Source organism: Nycticebus coucang, chromosome 15 (assembly GCF_027406575.1).
Source record: "Nycticebus coucang isolate mNycCou1 chromosome 15, mNycCou1.pri, whole genome shotgun sequence".
Classification (NCBI taxonomy): Eukaryota; Metazoa; Chordata; class Mammalia; order Primates; family Lorisidae; genus Nycticebus; species Nycticebus coucang.
In genome coordinates, this window is record NC_069794.1 from 597,030 (window position 1) to 617,091 (window position 20,062).

At 41.3% G+C, this 20,062-nt stretch overlaps 1 protein-coding gene across 5 annotated transcripts in view; it reads left to right on the forward strand.

Moving 5' to 3' along the window:
* The window catches only part of DCUN1D2 (defective in cullin neddylation 1 domain containing 2), a 37,387-nt gene that overhangs the window by 1,298 nt on the left and 16,027 nt on the right, over positions 1 to 20,062 (forward strand). For all 5 annotated transcript variants that reach the window (XM_053563040.1, XM_053563038.1, XM_053563042.1 and 2 more), the window contains exons 2-4: positions 3,709 to 3,925; positions 5,660 to 5,828; positions 16,548 to 16,678. In XM_053563040.1, coding sequence (XP_053419015.1) covers positions 3,709 to 3,925; positions 5,660 to 5,828; positions 16,548 to 16,678 — 517 coding nt within the window. The remainder of the gene's footprint in view (positions 1 to 3,708; positions 3,926 to 5,659; positions 5,829 to 16,547; positions 16,679 to 20,062) is intronic.

A 20,062-nucleotide genomic window follows, 5' to 3' on the forward strand; every position in this document is an offset into this window, starting at 1 on the left:
CTCAGCACCTAGAGGGCTTCTGGTAACCTCATGAGACGGTTTCACTATGGTAGTGAGTTAGGATGCACACACGTGGGCAGGTAGCCATCACTCTCTCTAGCTCTTAGGAGGAAAGAGGCAGGGTGGACCAAAACGTGGGAAAACCTGTACGTTTTGTTATACCCAAGGGTACCTTTCAACCACCAGAGCGTTTGAAGGTTCAAGGACGTGAATGGGGATATTTGAATTTAATACCTTCACGCAGGCCTGCACTACACCAAAACAGTCAAGTGATTAAGTTTATGTAGTGTATTTGATCAAAAATGATTGCCCTGTCAAAGCTCTTGTAAGTTGACCCTAGAAGATAGATGATTTTATTGTATCAAGTGTCTCTGGAAGAACATCTCATGTGTAATTTTTCTTCATTTTATATATATATGGGCATCCTTGGTACTCGGATTATATAAGTGATTTTTCACAAGGTCACAGTTAAAATGTGGCTTTTTCATAGTTTAGAGATTTTATTTAATATTTCCACTGGGGGTTGTCCAGATTTTATTTCAAGAATTTTGTACATTTTAACTGAATAAAATAATGGAACATATCAAATGCCCCCCCCCACCTATCAAATTGTTTGATAATTTAAATTTCATGACATGTTAAGTGTCAGTGAACATTGTTGGAGCTTCAAGGATGGGCCCTGGTACTGCGCTTTATGAACCTTGATTAATTTTACATGGTTTAGTCCTCTCTACATGGGCTCAGAGCTTCTTTCTTTCCCCTGTAGGTATTTAGTTTATGAGCCTTTATGCCAGTTCCCTTTTTTACAAATTGCAGTTTGGTCTCAGTCACTTTTGGATGTGAAGCACATCTTTAGACTTAGCTATTGATTGTCATTTTAATCACTTATTTTATGGAGAAACCTATAGGGGTAACATCAAGTTATTGCAGCTGTGTTGACCGTTACCTTGCCTTTCATCTACCCTGAGTCTTGTTATGGGCTAAGCCTGGCCCCCACAGCTGCTATTGCTCTTCAGAACCAGCAGCTTGGCACCACCTTGCCGTTTAAGGTTGGTAGGAGTGTCTTGTAACAGATCAGGCAATTTGAGTAGATTGGAGAGGTATCCAAGTGTATCTATTTCCACTTGCCCACTCTGCAACTAACAATGATGGTTCACAACCACTTTGAACGGCCTGAGTCCATGTGCTCCTGTGTCTGCTCTTCTGGAGTTGTAGAAAGTACTCCTGTATGCTGTTGGTGTGACGATGTTGTCATGCGATGGAGGTGCCTCAGGAAGTGACCATCAGGAGCAGTAGCTCCAGATCAGACATCATCACATCTTCTAGGTTCCATGTTTGTTTGATATAGAGCCATCAGTTGTATAATGCAGATTAAATAATTCAGTTGCCTGAGAAGTACATTGCCCTGCTTATTAGTTTGGAAGTTCTAAGGGTGCTATGTCAAAATTCTTTTAGATGAAATTCATATAACAAAATTAACTTTTAGGGTGGTGCCTGTGGCTCAGTGAGTAGCGTACCAGCCCCATATACTGAAGGTGGCGGATTCAAACCCAGCCCTTGCCAAACTGCAACAAAAAATAGCCAGGTGTTGTGGTAGGCACCTATAGTCCCAGCTACTCTGGAGGCTGAGGCAAGAGAATCACCTAAGCCCAAAAGCTGGAGGTTGCTGTGAGCTGTGATGCTACAGTACTCTACTGAGGCCAACAAAGTGAGACTCTGTCTCGATGAAAAAAAAAGAAACAAACAAAAAACAAAATTAATTTTTAAACTATGTAATTCAGCAGTGAGACTGAATCAGGAGGCTGAGGCCATGGCACTCTAGCCCAAGCCGCAGACCAAGACTCTGTCCCCCCACGAAAAATAAATTGAAACAGAAAGTGATTGATTAACTGATTGGCAGGGGCAGGGTCTCACTATGTTGCCCAGCCTGGTCTTGAACTCCTGGGCCCACAGGAACCACTGCCCCAGCTTCCTAAAGTGCTGGGATTATAGGTGTGAGCCACAGCACCTGGCCTAAAATATATATTTATGTATTTTTTAATTAGCAATAATAAACCTGTTACATATTTACATTTTTGTAAATACTACATTCTTCATGTCTGGCTTCATGAAAGGTAGCCTTCCAGATCCTCTATGTCAGTCTATTGTAACAGCACCAGCCACACAGCCCTAGAGGCCTCTGCTGTGAGGGCAAGAGAAAGGCAGGTCCAGCTTAGAGTTCTTATGAGGACAGTTTTCGTATCATGGAATCCGGGAAAGGTCTTAGGACCAGGACCCTCAGAGTACACGGGGTACTGCGTATCTAGACTGCATTATCTTGTTCTGCTGAATTCTATTTTGACATTTTGGCATAAGCATGGTTTTGGATAGCCTTAGGAAGAAACTCTGGGAAGCTGCTCTGCTGTGTGCTGGGGAGGAATAGGTCTGTGCAGAGGGGAAATTGTATATGATTCCTTTCTTGAGCAGCAGAGCCATTTCCATCTAGGTGTTGGATGGGAGCTGTAGCACTTCTGGGCCACTGGTAGCTTTCCCCAGCTAGTTATATTTTCTTTTCTGTGACAGCTGGGAAGCTCGGAGCCAGATTTTCAGCTACCTGTCAGCTTTCGTGTGTGCTCCACATGTCTGTACACTGATCATACCCTTGGCTTTCTTCTTTTCCTTTCCTTTTTTCCCTCCCCTCAATTTCTTCATCTGCATTTGTTGTCCATGTATTTGTGAGATATAATTCTGTGTTTTTATAAATTCTCATCTTTATTTGTATGAGATTGAGTTATAAATCCTAAGTAAAAAAATTTCCCTTTATCAGATTGTCTTAAAGCCTTTGTGTAAAAACATTAGCATCTAGTAGATTATAGTCTCTTTTGATTTACAGAAATTAGTGAATCGCTTTCTTTTCTACTGTTGCTTTCATGGAATTATCTTAGCTAAGTGGAAACTTAAAACTATACCATATCTGAAAGTATTAAGATGTTATTTTGTCCCATTATATACTATATATAGTACAGTTACTTGGCAGTTTTGTTATTTATTACCTACCCACAACCTCTGGCCTATTTTTTCATTTTATTTCTGTCTCCTGTACACAGATACTCTTGTTAGTGTTATTGTTGTGGAGTTATAGCAGGCTTTGTGAAAATTCTGTATATTACTTTAACACTATTCTTAGTTATGTGAGTATATTTTCATCAATGTGGTTCTGCTGATTTAAAACTGGCAAAAATTTAATAATGTTTCCAAACCATACAGCATCCTTCTAGTCACTAGAGCCTGAACTTGAAGTTGAAGAAGACCCTGCAGAGAAGCCCCGAGTGGTGATCTGAGGGGTTTGTCTTGTTTCATCACGGGGCTGATCTGTGTTACAAAGAGGGAGTACTGAGATTTTTAGGAACGAGTACTGTCATACTTCATGCAAAGTAAACTGGGTAGAGATCAAACTATATTTTGTATACAATAGTCTCATAATTTTTTGAAGTATAGAATGCATATTTGTTGCTATTAGATGCTATCATTTCAATTTTCAGAAGACTGGGCAGACTGTTTGATAAAGAACAAGGCTTTGTCTTCTGTGATTCTGAAGTGACATTGAGTTCCTACCTACATCTCCACCTAGAAAACTAAGTCCAGTTGAGATGTAGGCATTGGGGATAGAGGTGGACACAGACCCCGGAGGGGCTTCACTGGCTTTCCTGCTTTTTTTGCACCCCAAAGCATAAGCTCAAATCATCTCAGAAGGACAAAGTCCGCCAGTTCATGGCATGTACTCAGACTGGTGAAAGAACCGCTATCAACTGCTTAACACAGAATGAGTGGAAACTAGAGGAGGCCACGGACAGCTTCTTCCAAAACCCAGACTCATTCCACAGGGAATCAACACGGAACGTGGTGGACAGGAAGAAGCTGGAGCAGCTGTACAGCAGATACAAAGGTAAGAGGTGGCACAAGAAGCCAGGCAGACATGCTTATCTCTAACACAGAGTAAGTGGTGTGCTAGTTTGTGGTGCCTCAGACGAAAGAGATCCTAGCTGCTGTGCCCTCTCTTCCTGAGACGCAGCTGCAGAGTCTTCTGTCTCCAGGGTAAACAAGACTGACTGAGCACAGGTGGGAGATTGGGAAGAGGCGGCCACAGGTTGGTCAGGTGCACACCCTGCCCCCTGCTCTGCCCAGAGTTTGACATGTGACCAGCTGGTCCCAGGGGTCATGACATCTTCATGGTGGTGACCTCTGTCCTGAAGTGATTTTCTAAGCACTTCTATATAGGCTGAAATACTTGTGGCAAGAAGTTTGTTTAAGAATAATGCCGAACCATGGAAGTGATTCTAAAGCGGGGGCAAACATCAGCATTCTTCTCGTTCAGTGCTAGTGTTTTAGCACCAAAACAACTTCAGTTGGTAGATAAGCTTTGGGAAAAGCTCTTGGCAAAGTAATCTTTATTTTGCAGATTGGGGACAGTTGTTGTTTTTATTAATCAGTACTTAGTTTGGAGCTTTATCAGCTCAGTCTGGCTGCTGTACACCCCTGTCAGTCATGAATGCGTGTGCCTCGTATGTTATAATGACGAATAGCCTATAGGCCTCAAATTAAAATATACAACATTATTGTATTGAAATTTACCAGTGTCAGTAGACAGAAATGAATAAGAGAATAAATGTTAAACTTTTAGGGCCTTTGTCCCATAAACTCTGACTGAGGTGGTTTTCTCTTTAATGTAAGAGAATACAGTTGGAAGGGTGTCTATAGTTTCATTCCTTTAACTTATATCATAATTTTTCTTCGGTAGCAATATATACATAAATAATGTAGTATTAGTACTACATTAAATGACCAAAGTTAAATTTTTCATTACACCTAATCTTTATTCAAGCAAAGAAGCTGCAGGTTTTCTCTTTGTACCTTCTCTAAACCAACAGAACTCACATACACATACCATGATGTGTGATGACGGACATGACCTGAAATACTAAACTCAGCTTTGGGAAGTCTTTCTGGATGCTTTTGATAGATTTCAGTGTTTAATTTTCTATAGACAAATGCTAAGTTCTTTAATTTTATTTATAAACTAGAAGTAGGAGGTAGGGAGCCTGGATTTCTAAGCTGTTAACTGTGAATGCTTAAAATGATTTTCCAAAATAATTACTGTCTAGTAGCACTGGTGGAACTAGCAAATGAAATTATTTAAAAAGAAAAATATATTCCTTTATTTTAGCAGAGTTGTATAAAACTCAAAGCACCATAAAAAACTTATGAGGCCAGGCGCAGTGACTCACACCTGTAATCCTAGCACTCTGAGAGCCTGAGGCAGGTGGATTGCTTGAGCTCACAGGTTCAAGACCCGCATGAGCAAGGGCAAGACCCTGTCTCTAAAAATAGCTGGGCGTTGTGGCAGGCACCTGTAGTCCCAACTACTTGGGAGGCTGAGGCAAGAGAATCACTTAAGCCCAGGAGCTGGAGGTTGCTGTGAGCTGTGATGTCACAGTACCCTACCCAGGGCGACAGCTTGAGGCTCTGTCTCAAAAAAAAAGAAAAGAAAATTGCCATCATTGATCAATAAATTTGAAACACTTCTCTGAACTGTGTGGTAGAGTGGTTTGGATCTAACCGCTTATGTTAGGATTACTTTTCAAAAACAGTATAATTTCTTTTCCCCTAATTTTAATTACAGACTCACAAGATGAAAACAAAATTGGAATTGATGGGATCCAACAATTTTGTGATGATTTAAGCCTGGACCCTGCCAGTATCAGTGTTTTGGTCATAGCGTGGAAATTCAGGGCAGAAACTCAATGTGAATTTAGCAAAAAGGAATTTGTAGATGGCATGACAGAGCTTGGGTAAGTAAATTGCTGTCAGTTTAAATTTTTCACAAAGATACTTTCAATATTACTTATTTTTCAGCAACCTATTATTAATTTCATATCTCTTTATTTTCTTCGTATATCTTTCAGATTTCTTAGGCTTCTGTACTATTAAGCCTTTGATTTCCTTTCATATTCCATCTTAAAGTTTTATTTCATTTCACATTTTAATTTTTAGTCATATTAATCTCTTAAGTAACTCATTTTCTTTTTAATTTTTTCTTCTAATTTTGAATTTACAGTAAATATCAGATTTTTTCAGCCATTCAAATTATTTTATAATACTGTATGCTAAATATAGGATTCATTATGTTACTGTATTAAACATTAATAAAAGTGTCATTTTGGTTTTTGCTTGTAACATTTCTCTATTCTACCTACAGGGTTGGGATAAAAGCTCCATTAATAACTTAAGATATTTCTCACTTGTCAGATAAGTCATAAAAGTGAAGGAAAGCACCTCTGCAGCTGTCCTGTAGTCATTAAGCTCACTGAGCCACGCCAGGCCCTGCACAGTGATGTTCCAGTCAGCGGCAGAACACGCATGTGACAGTGGTCCCATAAGGTTATAATGGAGTTAAACATTCCTGTCACCTAGTGATGTCACAGCTGTCACTACATCGTGGCACCACGCATTACTCATGGATGCTGGTGTCAACAAATCTGTGCTGCCAGTCACATAAAAGTCTAGTACATACAGCTACATATGTTACATATACTTGATAATAAATGACTATATTACCAGTTTATGTTTGTATTACACTCTACTTTTTAACGTTACTGTAGAATGTACACTTCCTACTATAAAAAAATGTTAACAGTACAGCATCAGGCAGTTCCTCCAGGAGGTGTCCAGGAGAAGGCCCTATTATCACAGGAGATGAAAGCTTCGTGCGTATTGTTGCCCCTGAAGACCTTCCAGTGGGACAAGATGTGCAGGTGGAAAACAGTGATAGTGATAATCCTGATCCTGTGTAGGCCTAGGCTATTGTGCATGTTTGTTTGTGTTATGGTTTTTATTGAAAAAGTTTAAAAAATAAAAACATTTTAAAATAAAGTGTATAGAATAAGAGAGAAAGAAAAGATATTTGTGCAGCCATTATGTTTGCGTTTTAAGCTAGATGTTAATACAAATGAGTTTTAAAAATTAAGAATTTAAAAAATAAAAAATGGCAGTAAGCTAAGGTTAATTATTGAAGAAAGAGAAATGTTTTTTAATAGATTTAGTGTAGCCAAAGTGTACAATGTTTATGACGTCTACAGTAATGTCCTTGGCCTTCACGTTCACTTACCACTCACTCACTGACTCACCCAGGGCAACTTGTAGTCCTCAAAGCTCCGTGTGTGATAAATGCCCTATGCAGAAGTACCTTTTCTATCATTTCTACCCTATTTTTACTGTCTTTGTATGTTTAGATGTACAGTGTTTACCATTGTGTCACATTTGTCCACAGTATTCAGTGTGGTTACATGCTGTGCAGATTCACAGCCTGGGAACCATAGGCTACATAGGGCCCAGGTATGTAGCAGGCTATGTCATTTGGGTTTGTGTAAGTTCACGCTAATGTTCACACAGTACAAAATCACAGAACGACATGTTTATCAGGATGCATCCCTGTCCTTAAGCAATGCATGACTATATTTCATGCAATGGTATAAAAGCCAACGTGTTCTACTTGCTATTTTTTCTGACTTGCTGTAATTTCTGATGTTTTAGTCTTTAAAACTTAGTATAGCATATTTTTACCTGCTGAAAAGAATATAAAGCCTTACAGTAAACATGTTTTTAAGCCAGTTACTTATAGCAACCAAGGGAAAAGAAAAAAATGGCACTTATTTTTTCCACTAAACTGATGAATCTACATTTATCAGCCTTGTCTCTTTAAATAATAAACTTTATAAGACTATTTCTAATACAGATGCTTCTCAACTTGTAATAGGTTTACATCTTTGCAATTTATTTTAAGTGCTGCCAAAATGAGCACATGATGTTACATCCTGATAAACCTGTCATAAGTTGAAAATGCATTTAATACCCCGATAAGCCCACTGTAAAGTTGAAAAACCAGAAGTCAAATCTTCATAAATTGGGGGCTGCCTGTAATATCTTCCCATATTCTTGGTGGCTTTGTAGAACCAAACCGGTAATGAATCATTATGACAATGATACCAACATATTTCGTTTTGTTCTTTTTACTTAGGAAAGCCTAGATGAATACATTATCCCTTCTGCTAAAATCTCCCCCAAATGGGAAATTTTGGAAATGAGTGCTGCTTATGGAAATACTTACTGGCATTTCTTAGTCATTATCTAAAAGCTCAAGGAAAGTTTTTAAATGCCTGTCTATTATCCTATTGTGTCATAATGTATTTTAAGGATTTTAAATTTGAATCTTCCCAAAATACATTAGATACTTTTGTGTCCTCTTATCTAGAGTATGCAGAATGTGATCTAAGGTGATAAGTTCACCATAGATAATACTACTGTTCACATCTCACAGGGCAGCTAAAGGTGAAAGCATTTTGTAAATATTCAAGTTCCATATTAAAGTGTTTAATACAGATGCTTCCTAAAATATTAAAGTATCATTAATGCCTTACTTGACTATAACATGGAGCTAACACCAGTGCTTAGTACTATTTAAACTAACTGCTAAGTGCTCCTCAAAAAATACTTTTGCTTTTGTGTCTGTTTTTATTTTCCTCACACTTTCTTCTGGCCATTAACTCTCTTGATTAAGATTAGAAAATGTGGTTTTAACAATTAATACTACATCATTTCAATGGAAGGCCTGAGTATTTTTAAAGATGGTAAAATTTCTGAGCACGGTGTTTAAAAATGGTAGAGCAGGTAATTTGGATCAATTCTACTATAGGAAAACTAGAAAAACTGGATACATTTTTAAAAGACCCAAAAGAGGTGAGCCTAGAAGGCATTTGCCAATTCTTTTGACAGCCTTTTGTAAGCAGAGGAAAAGCAGGTCTGCCAGGTCTTCAGGGTGGGGGACACTTCAGTTTGGAATGGGACAGCCTGTACTTTGGGAGTAAGGGTGAACTGGGAGTGCTCACGGGAAATGCCCCTACCCTGGCTAGGTCATCTGGGTGGCCTGGAAGACATCAGTCCCTGAAATAGGATTAAGGCAGTCCCACATTTCTGGTGCCTGCAGGGCCTGGCAGAGGAATAGAATGCTGCTTGGGAGAAGCTGCTTACAAGTGCTTGTTTTCTAATGCGGCATTTGACACAAAGTCAGAAATAAGCAGGCCTAGGAGGAGACAGACTCACATGAAAAGAGCCAGCAGAAAACACAAATGATAGAAATGAGCCACGAGAGTTCCGTCTATGTGGGATAGACGAAAATAACTTTGTCACTTTGTTCAGTTAAGTGACCAAAAAGTTGCCAGAGAACTGGACATTTAGAAGTCTCGTAATATAACTAGAAACAATAAAAATTGGCAACCTTGTAGGGCGCCGGCCCCATAATACCGAGGGTGGCAGGTTCAAACCCGGCCCCGGCCAAACTGCAACAACAACAAAAAGCCAGGTGTTGTGGCGGGCACCTGTAATGCCAGCTACTTGGGAGGCTGAGGCAAGACAATTGCCTAAGCCTAAGAGCTGGAGGTTGCTGTGAGCTGTGATGACACAGCACTCTACTGAGGGCAACAAAGTGAGACTCTGTCTCAAAAAATAAAAAATAAATAAAAAATTGGCAACCTTGAAACAAGAACAAAGCAGGAAGACTTACGCTGCCTGATTTTAGAACTTGCTGTAAGGCTGTAACAATCTGGACAGCTAGCTTGAGGAGAGACACATCAACCCATGGAATTCAATAGGGAATCCAGGAATAGATCCACATGGATGTTTTGTTTTTACAGAGATGTCAAGGCATTTCAGTGGAGGAAGGGAAAAAAGTCTTTTCAACAAATGATACAGAAATAACTGGATAAACATGAAAAAATTTAACCTCAATCTCTGTATTGCACATAAAAATCAACAAGCTAGATTGGAGAATTAGACAAATTGAAAATTATAAAGCTTTTAGATAAAACATAGAATATCTTTTTGACCTTTTTAGAGAAGATATAAAAAGCACAAATTATAAAGGGAAAAGTTGCCAGATTGGACTTCACCAAAATTAAAAACTTATTTGTCAAAAGTTACTGTTCAGAAAATGAAAAAGGCAAAATGCAATGGGAGAAAATATTTTCTATCATAAGAATATATAATTTTCTTTTTCTTTTAGAGACAGAATCTCGTGCTGTGGAGTCACAGCTCACAGCAACCTCCAGCTCCTGGACTCAGGCAGTTCTCTTGTCTTGCCTCAGCCTCCCGGGTAGCTGGGACTACAGGCACCCGCCACAACACCCAGCTATTTTTTTGTTGTTGCAGTTTAGCGGGGGCCAGGTTTGAAACTGCCACCCTCAGTATATGGGGCCTATGTCCTACCCACTGAGCCACAGGCGCCACCATTTCTAAATAGAATAGAATAAAATTTTTTAAATTAAAAAAATGCAAGGAAAATTAACTTAGGCAGTACAAATATGCATATGATAAAATGCAGGATGTAAACCCAAATACATCAGTGATAAAGTATGTTAATTGTAAGCAAACCAAATGTTACATGGATTTTTTTAAAAAATCAACTGTGCATATTGTTTAAAATGCACCTAAAACATGAGGGCACAAACAATTGAAAAGGACAAGAGTTTATATAACATACAAACATTAACTCAAAAAAGCTGGCATGGCTATGTTGATATGAAAATAAGCTTTAAAGCATAAAGCAACTCTACAGATAACGAAGGGTATTTCATAATGATAAAAAGTTTATTTCACTAGGAAGGAAATTGCTCTTGTATTTGTATGCGCTTACTGAATAATCCCAAAGTATTTAAAGCAAAAATAAGCAATTGCAAAGAGAAAAATACAAATTCAGAATTCTCACATCTTAATAACTGGTAGAATTAATAGATTAAAAATAAATAAGGAAATAGAAGATTTGGACAAACAACAAAAGATCTAGTGGGAATATTTGAAACATTGTTTTTGATTCATTGCTTTTGATAGATATTCTTTTCAAAGAGATGCAGAACATTAGTGACAATAGGCCATAAACTGAGCCATAAAGTGAGTTGCATCAGATTTCAAAAGATTAAAATATTCAGAGTATGTTTTCTGACCACAATACAATTAAAGTGGGACTATAACAAAAAGGTAACTAGGTTAAAATAGGTATGGAGATTGTATGCCTCTGAATAACCCTTAGGTTGAAAAAAGTTAGAATGGAAACTAGACAATATTTTTAATTGAATGAAGAAAACGCTGCATATGAAATCACAGAGTCTCACCTTGTCACTCTTGGGCTCAAGTGATTCTCTTGCCTCAGCCTCCCAAGTAGCTGGGAGGTGCCCGCCACAATGCCTGGCTATTTTTTTTTTTTTTTTTTTTTTTTTGCTGGGTTGTGGGTTTGAACCCGCCACCTCTGGTGTATGGGGGCCCCATGTCCTACTCCTTTGAGCCACAGATACTGCCCAACACCCAGCTGTTTTTTGGTGGCAGTTGTCGTTTAGCAACCCCAGGCCAGGCTCAAACCTTCCAGCTTTGGTGTATGTGGCCAGCACCCTACTCACTGAGCTATGGGCGCCAAGCTAGAAAACAATTTTCTAAACAAGCTGTAACTTGACAGAAATAATAATTAAATAGAAAAGAAGTTGCCAATGGAAAGGATCAATAGGCTCAGCACCCGTAAAACAGTGGTTACGGCGCCAGCCACATACACCGGAACTGGCGGGTTCAAACTCAGCCCAGGCCAGCTAAACAACAATGGCAACTGCAACAGCTAAAAAAATAGCCGGTATTGTGGCAGGTGCCTAAAGTCCCAGCTACTTGGGAGGCTGAGGCAAGAGAATTGCTTGAGCCCAAGGGTTGGAGGATGCTGTGAGCTGTGATACCACCGCACTCTACCAAGGGCGACATAGTGAGTCTCTGTCTAAAAGGATCAATAAAACCAAAAGCTTGTTTGAGAAGACGTGTGAAAGTAGTAGCTGACTAGATGAACAGAGGATCGCAGTGACAGACCAACCTGATATTAAAATGGGAGTCTGACACGAACAGTTTCATGCCAGTGAATTGGACTGCCCATGTCAAGGGTTCTCAACCTTCCTACTGCTGCGAACCTTTAATATGGTTCCTGTGGGTCTCAACCCACAGTTTGAGAACCACTGGCCTATGTGAAATAAATTATTTTTAAAATACAACTTAGTAAAACTGACAGATGAAGAAATAGAAAATCTTTTTTTTTCTTTTTTTTACCCACAACAGGGTCATGCTTTGTCTTCTGGGGTAGAGTGCAGTGGCCACCTCTAAACTCACTGTAGCCTCAAATTCCTGGGCTCAAACTATCCTCCCTCCTCAGCCTCCCAAGTTGCTGGGCCTACAGGTACCTGCCACCACACCTGGCTAATTTTCAGTTTTTTTGTAGAGACAGGGTCTTGCTCTTACTCAGACTGGTCTTAAACTCCTGAGCTCAAGTGATCCTTCCACCTTGGCCTCACAGAGTGTTGGGATTACAAGCATGAGCCACCATGTCTGGCCTAAAGAATCTTAATAGTTCTATAACTCTAAGAATTTGAGCCTATAATTTAATATCTTCTCAGAGAGAAAACTCCTAGTTGGGATGGCTTCACTGGCAAATCCTATCAAACCTAGTTAAAAAAAAAAAATCAATTTTAAACAACCTCTCCCAGAAAATAGTATGGAAGAAAGATTCCCTCATTTGGTTTAAAGCAAGCATAACCTGGTAATGTAACTTTTAGAGACAGCCTCAAAATTGGGCAAACCAATTTGAACTTTTCAATTGTTTTGCCTTATGTTAACTTCTAGCATAACCCATAAGTCCATTTTGAGAAGGGAACATGGTAGGCCACTCTCAGTCAACAAGAACCAGAAGATTCATAAGACAAATATGAGATGCAAACATCCTAAACATTATTTGCAAACTAAATCCAACCCAAAAGACAAATCAATAGCCAAAAACCCCACAGTAATACATCATGGCAAGGTTTGTTACGGCCTAACATTACAAAGGCAATTGATGTAATTAATCCACCACATTAACAACAGGAGAGATAAAAGGATCATTTTAATGCATATGATGGATTTGATAAAGTTCAGCATTCATTCATGATTTCTTTAAAATGCTCATAGAAAACTAAGAATAGAAAGGACAATCCTTAACCTGACAAAAGAAAATCCTACAGCAAACATTATACTTACTGGAATTATAAGCCACGTTCTCTTTGACATGAGGGATCAAAACCCAAAGCCTATTTTTCCAACATCGATTAGGAGATCATAGCAGGTCCCATCTACAGATAAAATGTTAGAAGTGAGGTTAGCCAGAGCATGGGATCCAAAGCCAATAAACAAAAATTAAATTCCAGGACACCCCATGCCACAATACCACGAAATGCTTTAAAGATATATGTCATATTCAGTATCATCAAAGATACAAAATATCTGTGATAAATCTGATTAAAAATGTTGGTGGGAGCTGGGAAAGAAGGCCTGAACAAGTGAGAAACATACCTCATCCACAATATTTTATCTCTAAGTTTATAAATTTAATGTGATCTTAATTAAAAATCCTGATAGACAATGAGTTTATGTATGCAAAATTGGACAAGCCAATTTGAAATTTATATGAAAATGTGCAGTCAAGAATAGCCACTTGGGCAGCGCCTGTGGCTCAGTGGGCAGGGTGCCAGCCCCATATATTAAGGGTAGCAGGTTCGATCCCAGCCCTATCCAAATTGCAACAGCAACAAAACATAGCCAGGCATTGTGGCAGATGCCTGTAGTCCCAGCTACTTGGGAGGCTGAAGCAAGAGAATCACCTAAACCCAGGACTTGGAGGTTGCTGTGAGCTGTGTGACACCATGGCATTCTACCGAGGGTGATAAAGTAAGACTGTCTCTGAAATAAAAAAAAAAAAATAGCCACTTAAAGAACAAGGTGGTATTGAGTGCCAGAATAGATAAATGGACCAGTGGAACAAAGTGGAGAGTTCAGAAGCAATGTAAATCCATGTAAATGGAAGCATTTGATTTGTGACAACAGTAAACAAGAGGAGTCCTAGGAAAATTCGTCATACAGAACAAAGTAATATTGATCTATATTTCACACCATACATACAAATGAGTTTCAAGTGAATTGTGGATTTTAAAACCAAAGGCAAAAGCAAAAATCCCGTAGAAAATAATATAGTAAGAAAATCTTTTTATGACCATGCAGTAGGGTAGGTTTTAAAACATCACAAAACATACACACATACGCTCTCTCTAAAGGAAAAGACTGGTAGAGTGAATTATAGTAAAAATCAGAACTTCTAGTCATTAAGAAACACTGTAAAGGTAATCCACATTCTGGATGAGAGTTCTTTAAAAATACCTGACAGAATTGTGTTTCTCTAGTCTAATTTCTAGAATTTCTGTAAGACAATGAAAGAAAGCTTAATTGAAAAATGCACAAGAGGGCGGCGCCTGTGGCTCAAAGAGGTAGGGCGCTGACCCCATATACTGGAGGTGGCAGGTTCAAACCCAGCCCCGGCCAAAAACAGAAAAATGCACAAGAGATTTGAAGAAGCACTTCACAAAAGAGGATAACCAGATGGCTAGGGAAAATCTAAGAAGGTGTTCTATGCCATCCACCTGGAAAGTACAAATCAGAACCACAAGGAACTAGAACCCCACAACAGAACCTATCCTCACGAATGGCCAAAATAACACACAACAGAAATGTTAGTGCAAATGTGGGCAGTACGTATGCGCTCTCGGGTGCTGTTATAGCATGGGCTATCAGCCAGTCCCCTCAGGTTGGGATGTCTGGCCTTGAGCTCTCACAGGGATGCTGGTGTGCACACAGAAACATTGACAGCATTGCTCGTAACCAGAAAACTAGCAACAACCAGAGTGTTCTCCAACACTAGGAGTTCCAAATTATAAAGTAGGGATATAACAGTTGTGTCTGGGAGAGAAGATGAACCAGCTGGAGCTATGCAAACCGCAGGAATGAACCTCACATTCATGATAAAGGCAAAAAATACAGACAGACATGAAATGAGACTCACTGAGGTCCCATTCATATCAAGCTCCAAAGCACAGGAAGGAAGCCCCTGCAGGGGAGGGCGGCTGCTCTGCTCCCCCGGTGGGCTGCAGGGCAGGCTGTGGATGGCATGTGGGCTCACACTCATCCAGTCCCGTCCTGTGCACTTAGTGACCGGGATGCTGTCTGAGCTCTGCATCGTCGTGCAGGGGTCCCAGACGCACAGCTCACTGAGGCTGCAGGGCAGGGCCTGTTGCCCCAGGCTGCACACTTGCACAGCTGTGACACAGCAGTGAGCATTTGTGTGTGCAAACACACGTACATGTAGAAAGGCAGTGCCCTGTGCCAACACGCTGCAATGGCTACAGTGACAGAGCTGCCACTAGGTGATGGGGATGTGTCAGAGGCCACTGTCAATCTGTGTGCTCCACTGTGACCTACGCGTCACGCATGGCACGTGGCTGACTGCGGATCTGCATTAGTGCTTCTCTGGGTAGTTCATGGGCTTTTTTGTCCCACCCCAGGGCTTTCCTCAGCTTTCCTCAGCTTTCTTTCCTCAGCTTTCTTTCCTTAGGTTGCTTGTATTCCTTGCCATGAGTTCAAAATTAAAGATTTTCTTTCACTGTTTTAGATTTCTGTCTTAAAGAGCATTTATGTTTTTAAAGGTTATTGACTTTTTGGAAGAAAATCCCACTTTAAAATAATATAGAGTCTCGGTGCCTGTAGCTCAAGCAGCTAAGGCACCAACCATATACACTGGAACTGGCGGGTTTGAATCCAGCCCAGACCCACCAAACAACAATGACAACTAAAACCAAAAAATAGTTGTGCATTGTAGTGGGCACCTATAGTCCCAGTTACTTGGGAGGCTAAGGCAAGAGGATGGCTTAAGCCCAAGAGTTTGAGGTTGCTGTGAGTAGTGACGCCATGGCACTCTACCCATGGCAACAGCTTTAGACTGTCTCAAAAATAAATAAATAAAATAAAATAATATAGAGCTGTGTTTTATAATAATTGGATATTTAAAATCTAACCTGCTATAATGAGGAGAACCCTAAATACAGCAGCTTGACTAATATGGGCTCATTTTCCTCTCGAGTGACAGTGCAGAGGTGGCCATGGTCCAAGCTAGCAGGCAGCTCGGGTCCACGAGTCCTTCCATCCTGTCACCGTGTCCTCCTTGGGTATTGTGGAGGTCACAGCATGGCCACAATGCAGAGTTAGGCCACACCATCATTTCCAACTCACAAAGAGAGGGCAAACCATCTTGGTTTTGGTGTTTTTAGTGACATTTGTATTAAGAAATAATTCACACAGTCCCCCGTTCACAGTCTATAATCCAGGGCTGCAGCTTACTCAGATCCATGCAGCTGTGTTCACAATCCATCTCAGAGTGGACAGAGGCTGTCCACTGTAACTCACTCATAGACCATCGCTTAGAACTGGGCTCAGCGGCCCCACACTGCCAGGGAAGGTGGGAAACATGGTCTCCAGCTGGAGCCACGTACAGTTCACAGTTCCTGTGGGGGAGGAAGGAGGATCAACCAGGGAGCATGTCTGCCACAGGTAACAGGCCACTGTCTCTGTTGTCACAGGTGCGATAGCACAGAGAAGCTAAAGGCTCTTCTGCCAAGACTGGAACAAGAGCTTAAGGACACAGCGAAGTTTAAAGACTTTTATCAGTTTACTTTTACCTTTGCTAAGAACCCTGGGCAAAAAGGTTTAGGTGAGTATGGAACCCAAACATGCACAGAGCAGATCCCACCCAGACTGAGTAGACGTGGACAGAGGGCTTCAGCACAGCCAGCTGGGTGCCATCTTCCCCCTGCTGTCTTCCGCTCTGCCATTTGCTCTACATGTAGGTGGGCTAGTCTGTAATACCTCACACCTGACGATCCCAGCCAAGAGCGACTCTTCACCTCTGGGTTTACATACAGGCAGTCCCCAGATTGCTAACAAGGTAGGTTCTGTAGGTTTGTTACTAAGTTGAATTCACATGTATGTTGAAACAAAAAACCTATCACCTGTAATGACCTCCATTCAAGACTGCAAGTTGAACATTAGTTGGATTCCTATGACTTGGGATCGGCTGTATTTTCATTTTTTTTTTTTTTGAGTGGTGATAACAGTTTAATAATCTTTTTTTATTTATTTTTTTTATTAAATCATAGCTGTATACATTGATATAATCATGGGGCATCATTCACTAGCTTCACAGACCGTTTACCAAGTGTATTTTCATTTTAAAATGCTCTGTGCCCTCTCACACTGATGTCCCACTGACTAATGGGCTCAGGGAGCCAGCAATGAATATCAGCAGTTTGGGTGTAGAACTTGCTCACTGCCTGGTGCTGTGCCAGCCAGGCCTGCCATCTCTAAACCGGCATTGTTAACATTGGCCTGGTGACTTTAATCTTGACTGCCCCTGCACATTAAAGTTAGCTTACTTGAAACCAGTTCTCCTGTGCATTGAATTACATTTTAGTACTTCTTTGAGAGTTATATGGCTTTGCGGTATTATAATTTGTATTTTACTACAAATTGTATAGCTGGAAATTGTTTGTTTGTTTGTTTTTGAGAGTCTCACTCTGTCACCCAGACTAGAATACTGTGGCATCATAGCTCACAGCAACCTCAAACTCCAGAGCTCAAGGGATCCTCTTGCTTCAGCCTCCCCAGTAGCTGGGACTACAAGTGCACACCATGATGCCCAGCTAGTTTTTCTGTTTTTAGTAGAGACAGGGTTTCACTCTTGCTCAGGCTGGTCTCGAACTCCTGAGCTAAAGGGATTCTCCCACCTTTGTAGGCACCTGTGAGAAGTACTTTGGAAATAAGAGATTGGGGAAGGGATTTAACATCATTGGCTCTTGTTAGTGAGACCCACAAGAGCAGGAAAGTATGTACATCATTGGTTCGCAGTCTCCACACCTTTGGCATAGGTGGCCACGGGATTACTTCTATAAATAGCTTCAGGTGAAGTTAACCGGGGCTCTTCCTTTGGCTCCACTTCTTGTTCAGAGAACACCTGATCGCTGCTCTCCTACTAAGACTGCTGCTGAGATGCTCACTCCTACTAATATTGACTGTGACTTCTAAAGTGCTTTGGCACCTGAGACCTCAACGAGACCTAACCCAAGTAAGCTGGCTCAGCGGCTCACATCCAGACAGTTGAGTGGGCCGGGGCCAGAGACCTAGCATCCCGGCCTCGACAAGGCTCTGGGTCAGGGCCAGAGACACGGCAATGCAGACTTCAACACACCTTGGGCTCCCAGAGTGCTGGGATTACAGGCATGAGCCACCGCATCCAGCCTGTCTGGAAATTTTTTAGCTTAAATTTTCAGTTTGAGTTTTTGGTTTATTTAAGGGTTTTATTTTGTTTTGTACCTAAGTAGTATGTAGTTTATTTTGGCTTGTCTCTGTGTAAAAATCAATTTATAGGCTTAGCACCCATGGCACAGGGGTTACGGTGCCATCCACATGCACCGAGGCTGGTGGGTTCGAACACAACCTGGGCCAGCTAAACAACAAAAACAACTGCAACAAAAAATAGCGGGCTATTGTGGTGGGCGCCTGTAGTCCCAGCTACGTGGGAGGCTGAGGCAAGAGAATTGCTTAAGCCCAAGAGTTTGAGATTGTTGTGAGCTGTGACACCATGGCACTCTACCAAGGGTAACATAATAAGGCTGTCTCCAAAAAAAAAAAATCAATTCATACTGACCTATACTTTGTTTAGTTCAGTGAAATCTCTTACAAGTTTAGGGGGGAGTTATCTGGTATTTTAAATGGACTAAAGAGGTATATTAGAAACTACATTTTGAAGAACTCCTGTAAATTTTAAGAGGTCTAAAAATTATAAAGGAAAACAGAAGCAGGGAATGGTGGCTAATGCCTGTAATCCTAGTACTCTGGGAGGCCGAGGTGGAGAATCACTTGACCTCAGGAGTTTGAGAACAGCCTAAAGAAGAGCAAGAACCCAAATCTACAAAAAACAGAAAAATTATCTGGCCTCGATGGCTCACACTTGTAGTCCTAGCTACTCGGGAGGCTGAGGCAGGAGAATTGCTTGAACCCAGGAGTTGGAGGCTGCAGTGAGCTAGGCTGACACCACGGCACTCCAGCTGGATAACAGGCAAGACCATGTCTAAAAAAAAAACCAAACAAACAAAAGAAGATAGGGGCTTGAAAAATCCATAGATAGACAAGTGCACCCCAAGCACTCAACTTCTCATCCTGAATCCCTGTGGTGAGGACTATCTGCATGGTTTGTGCCTCCCAATGTCCCCCTGGTGTCCTTGTCCCACACTGCTGCCATCAGCGCAGCAGCACAGCCTAAGGGAGGCTCTCCTGCATCTCAGGGCCAAGGAGCCAGGCAGCTGTTTTCCCTCAAATCCTCTTTCTGGTTTGTGACAGGGCGCTCTTTCTGTGCATGTGTGTTCTCTGCAGTGCTGTGGGTCACTACATTCTCACTGCTGGGCAGCAATGGTGGCGAGTCTGAACAGCACCCTGTCCTGTGGCTCACCTGCAGAGTGACCACTCCTGTCCTATGTGCCCTTTTCCCAGAGTAGTCCCTGTGCCTCAGGAGCAGAAGTTCATGCTCTGGGGTCACTCGCACAAATCGAATAAAACTTCAAAAGCAGGGAGTGCCGTGGGCTCCTCTGGGGGGGTGGGGGGATGGGGCGTGTCTTCCCGTGTGAGGGGACAGGTGGGCACAGGGAGGCCCAGCGTGTGAAGGGGCAGCTTCCAGCACACTCAGATGGAGCTTGGCTTGTCCTTACATCGTTCTGAGTCAAAGCAGCTGAGATTGAGTAAAATGTTTGGGAAAGACATGATTGTGCCACACTTCTTGTGAAAACAGCTTTGGGGTGATGTTGCTGCAAGACCCAGGCCTCTGCCAGGTGCAGAAGTGAAAGCAAAGGAAGGCTCACCACTGGCCACAGCTGCCTCCTTTGTTCTTTCCACTTTTCAGAGACCAGCTTGTGCTAAAACAATTGAGACGAGGAAGAGAAGAGCCCACAGCTGTGGCTCCTGCCCTGGCCTTCTGGCACCAGCCAGTCCCTGTCAGAGCTCTGGGGAAGAGCTTTTGAGTCCTTCTGAGGGACTGAGAAGAGAC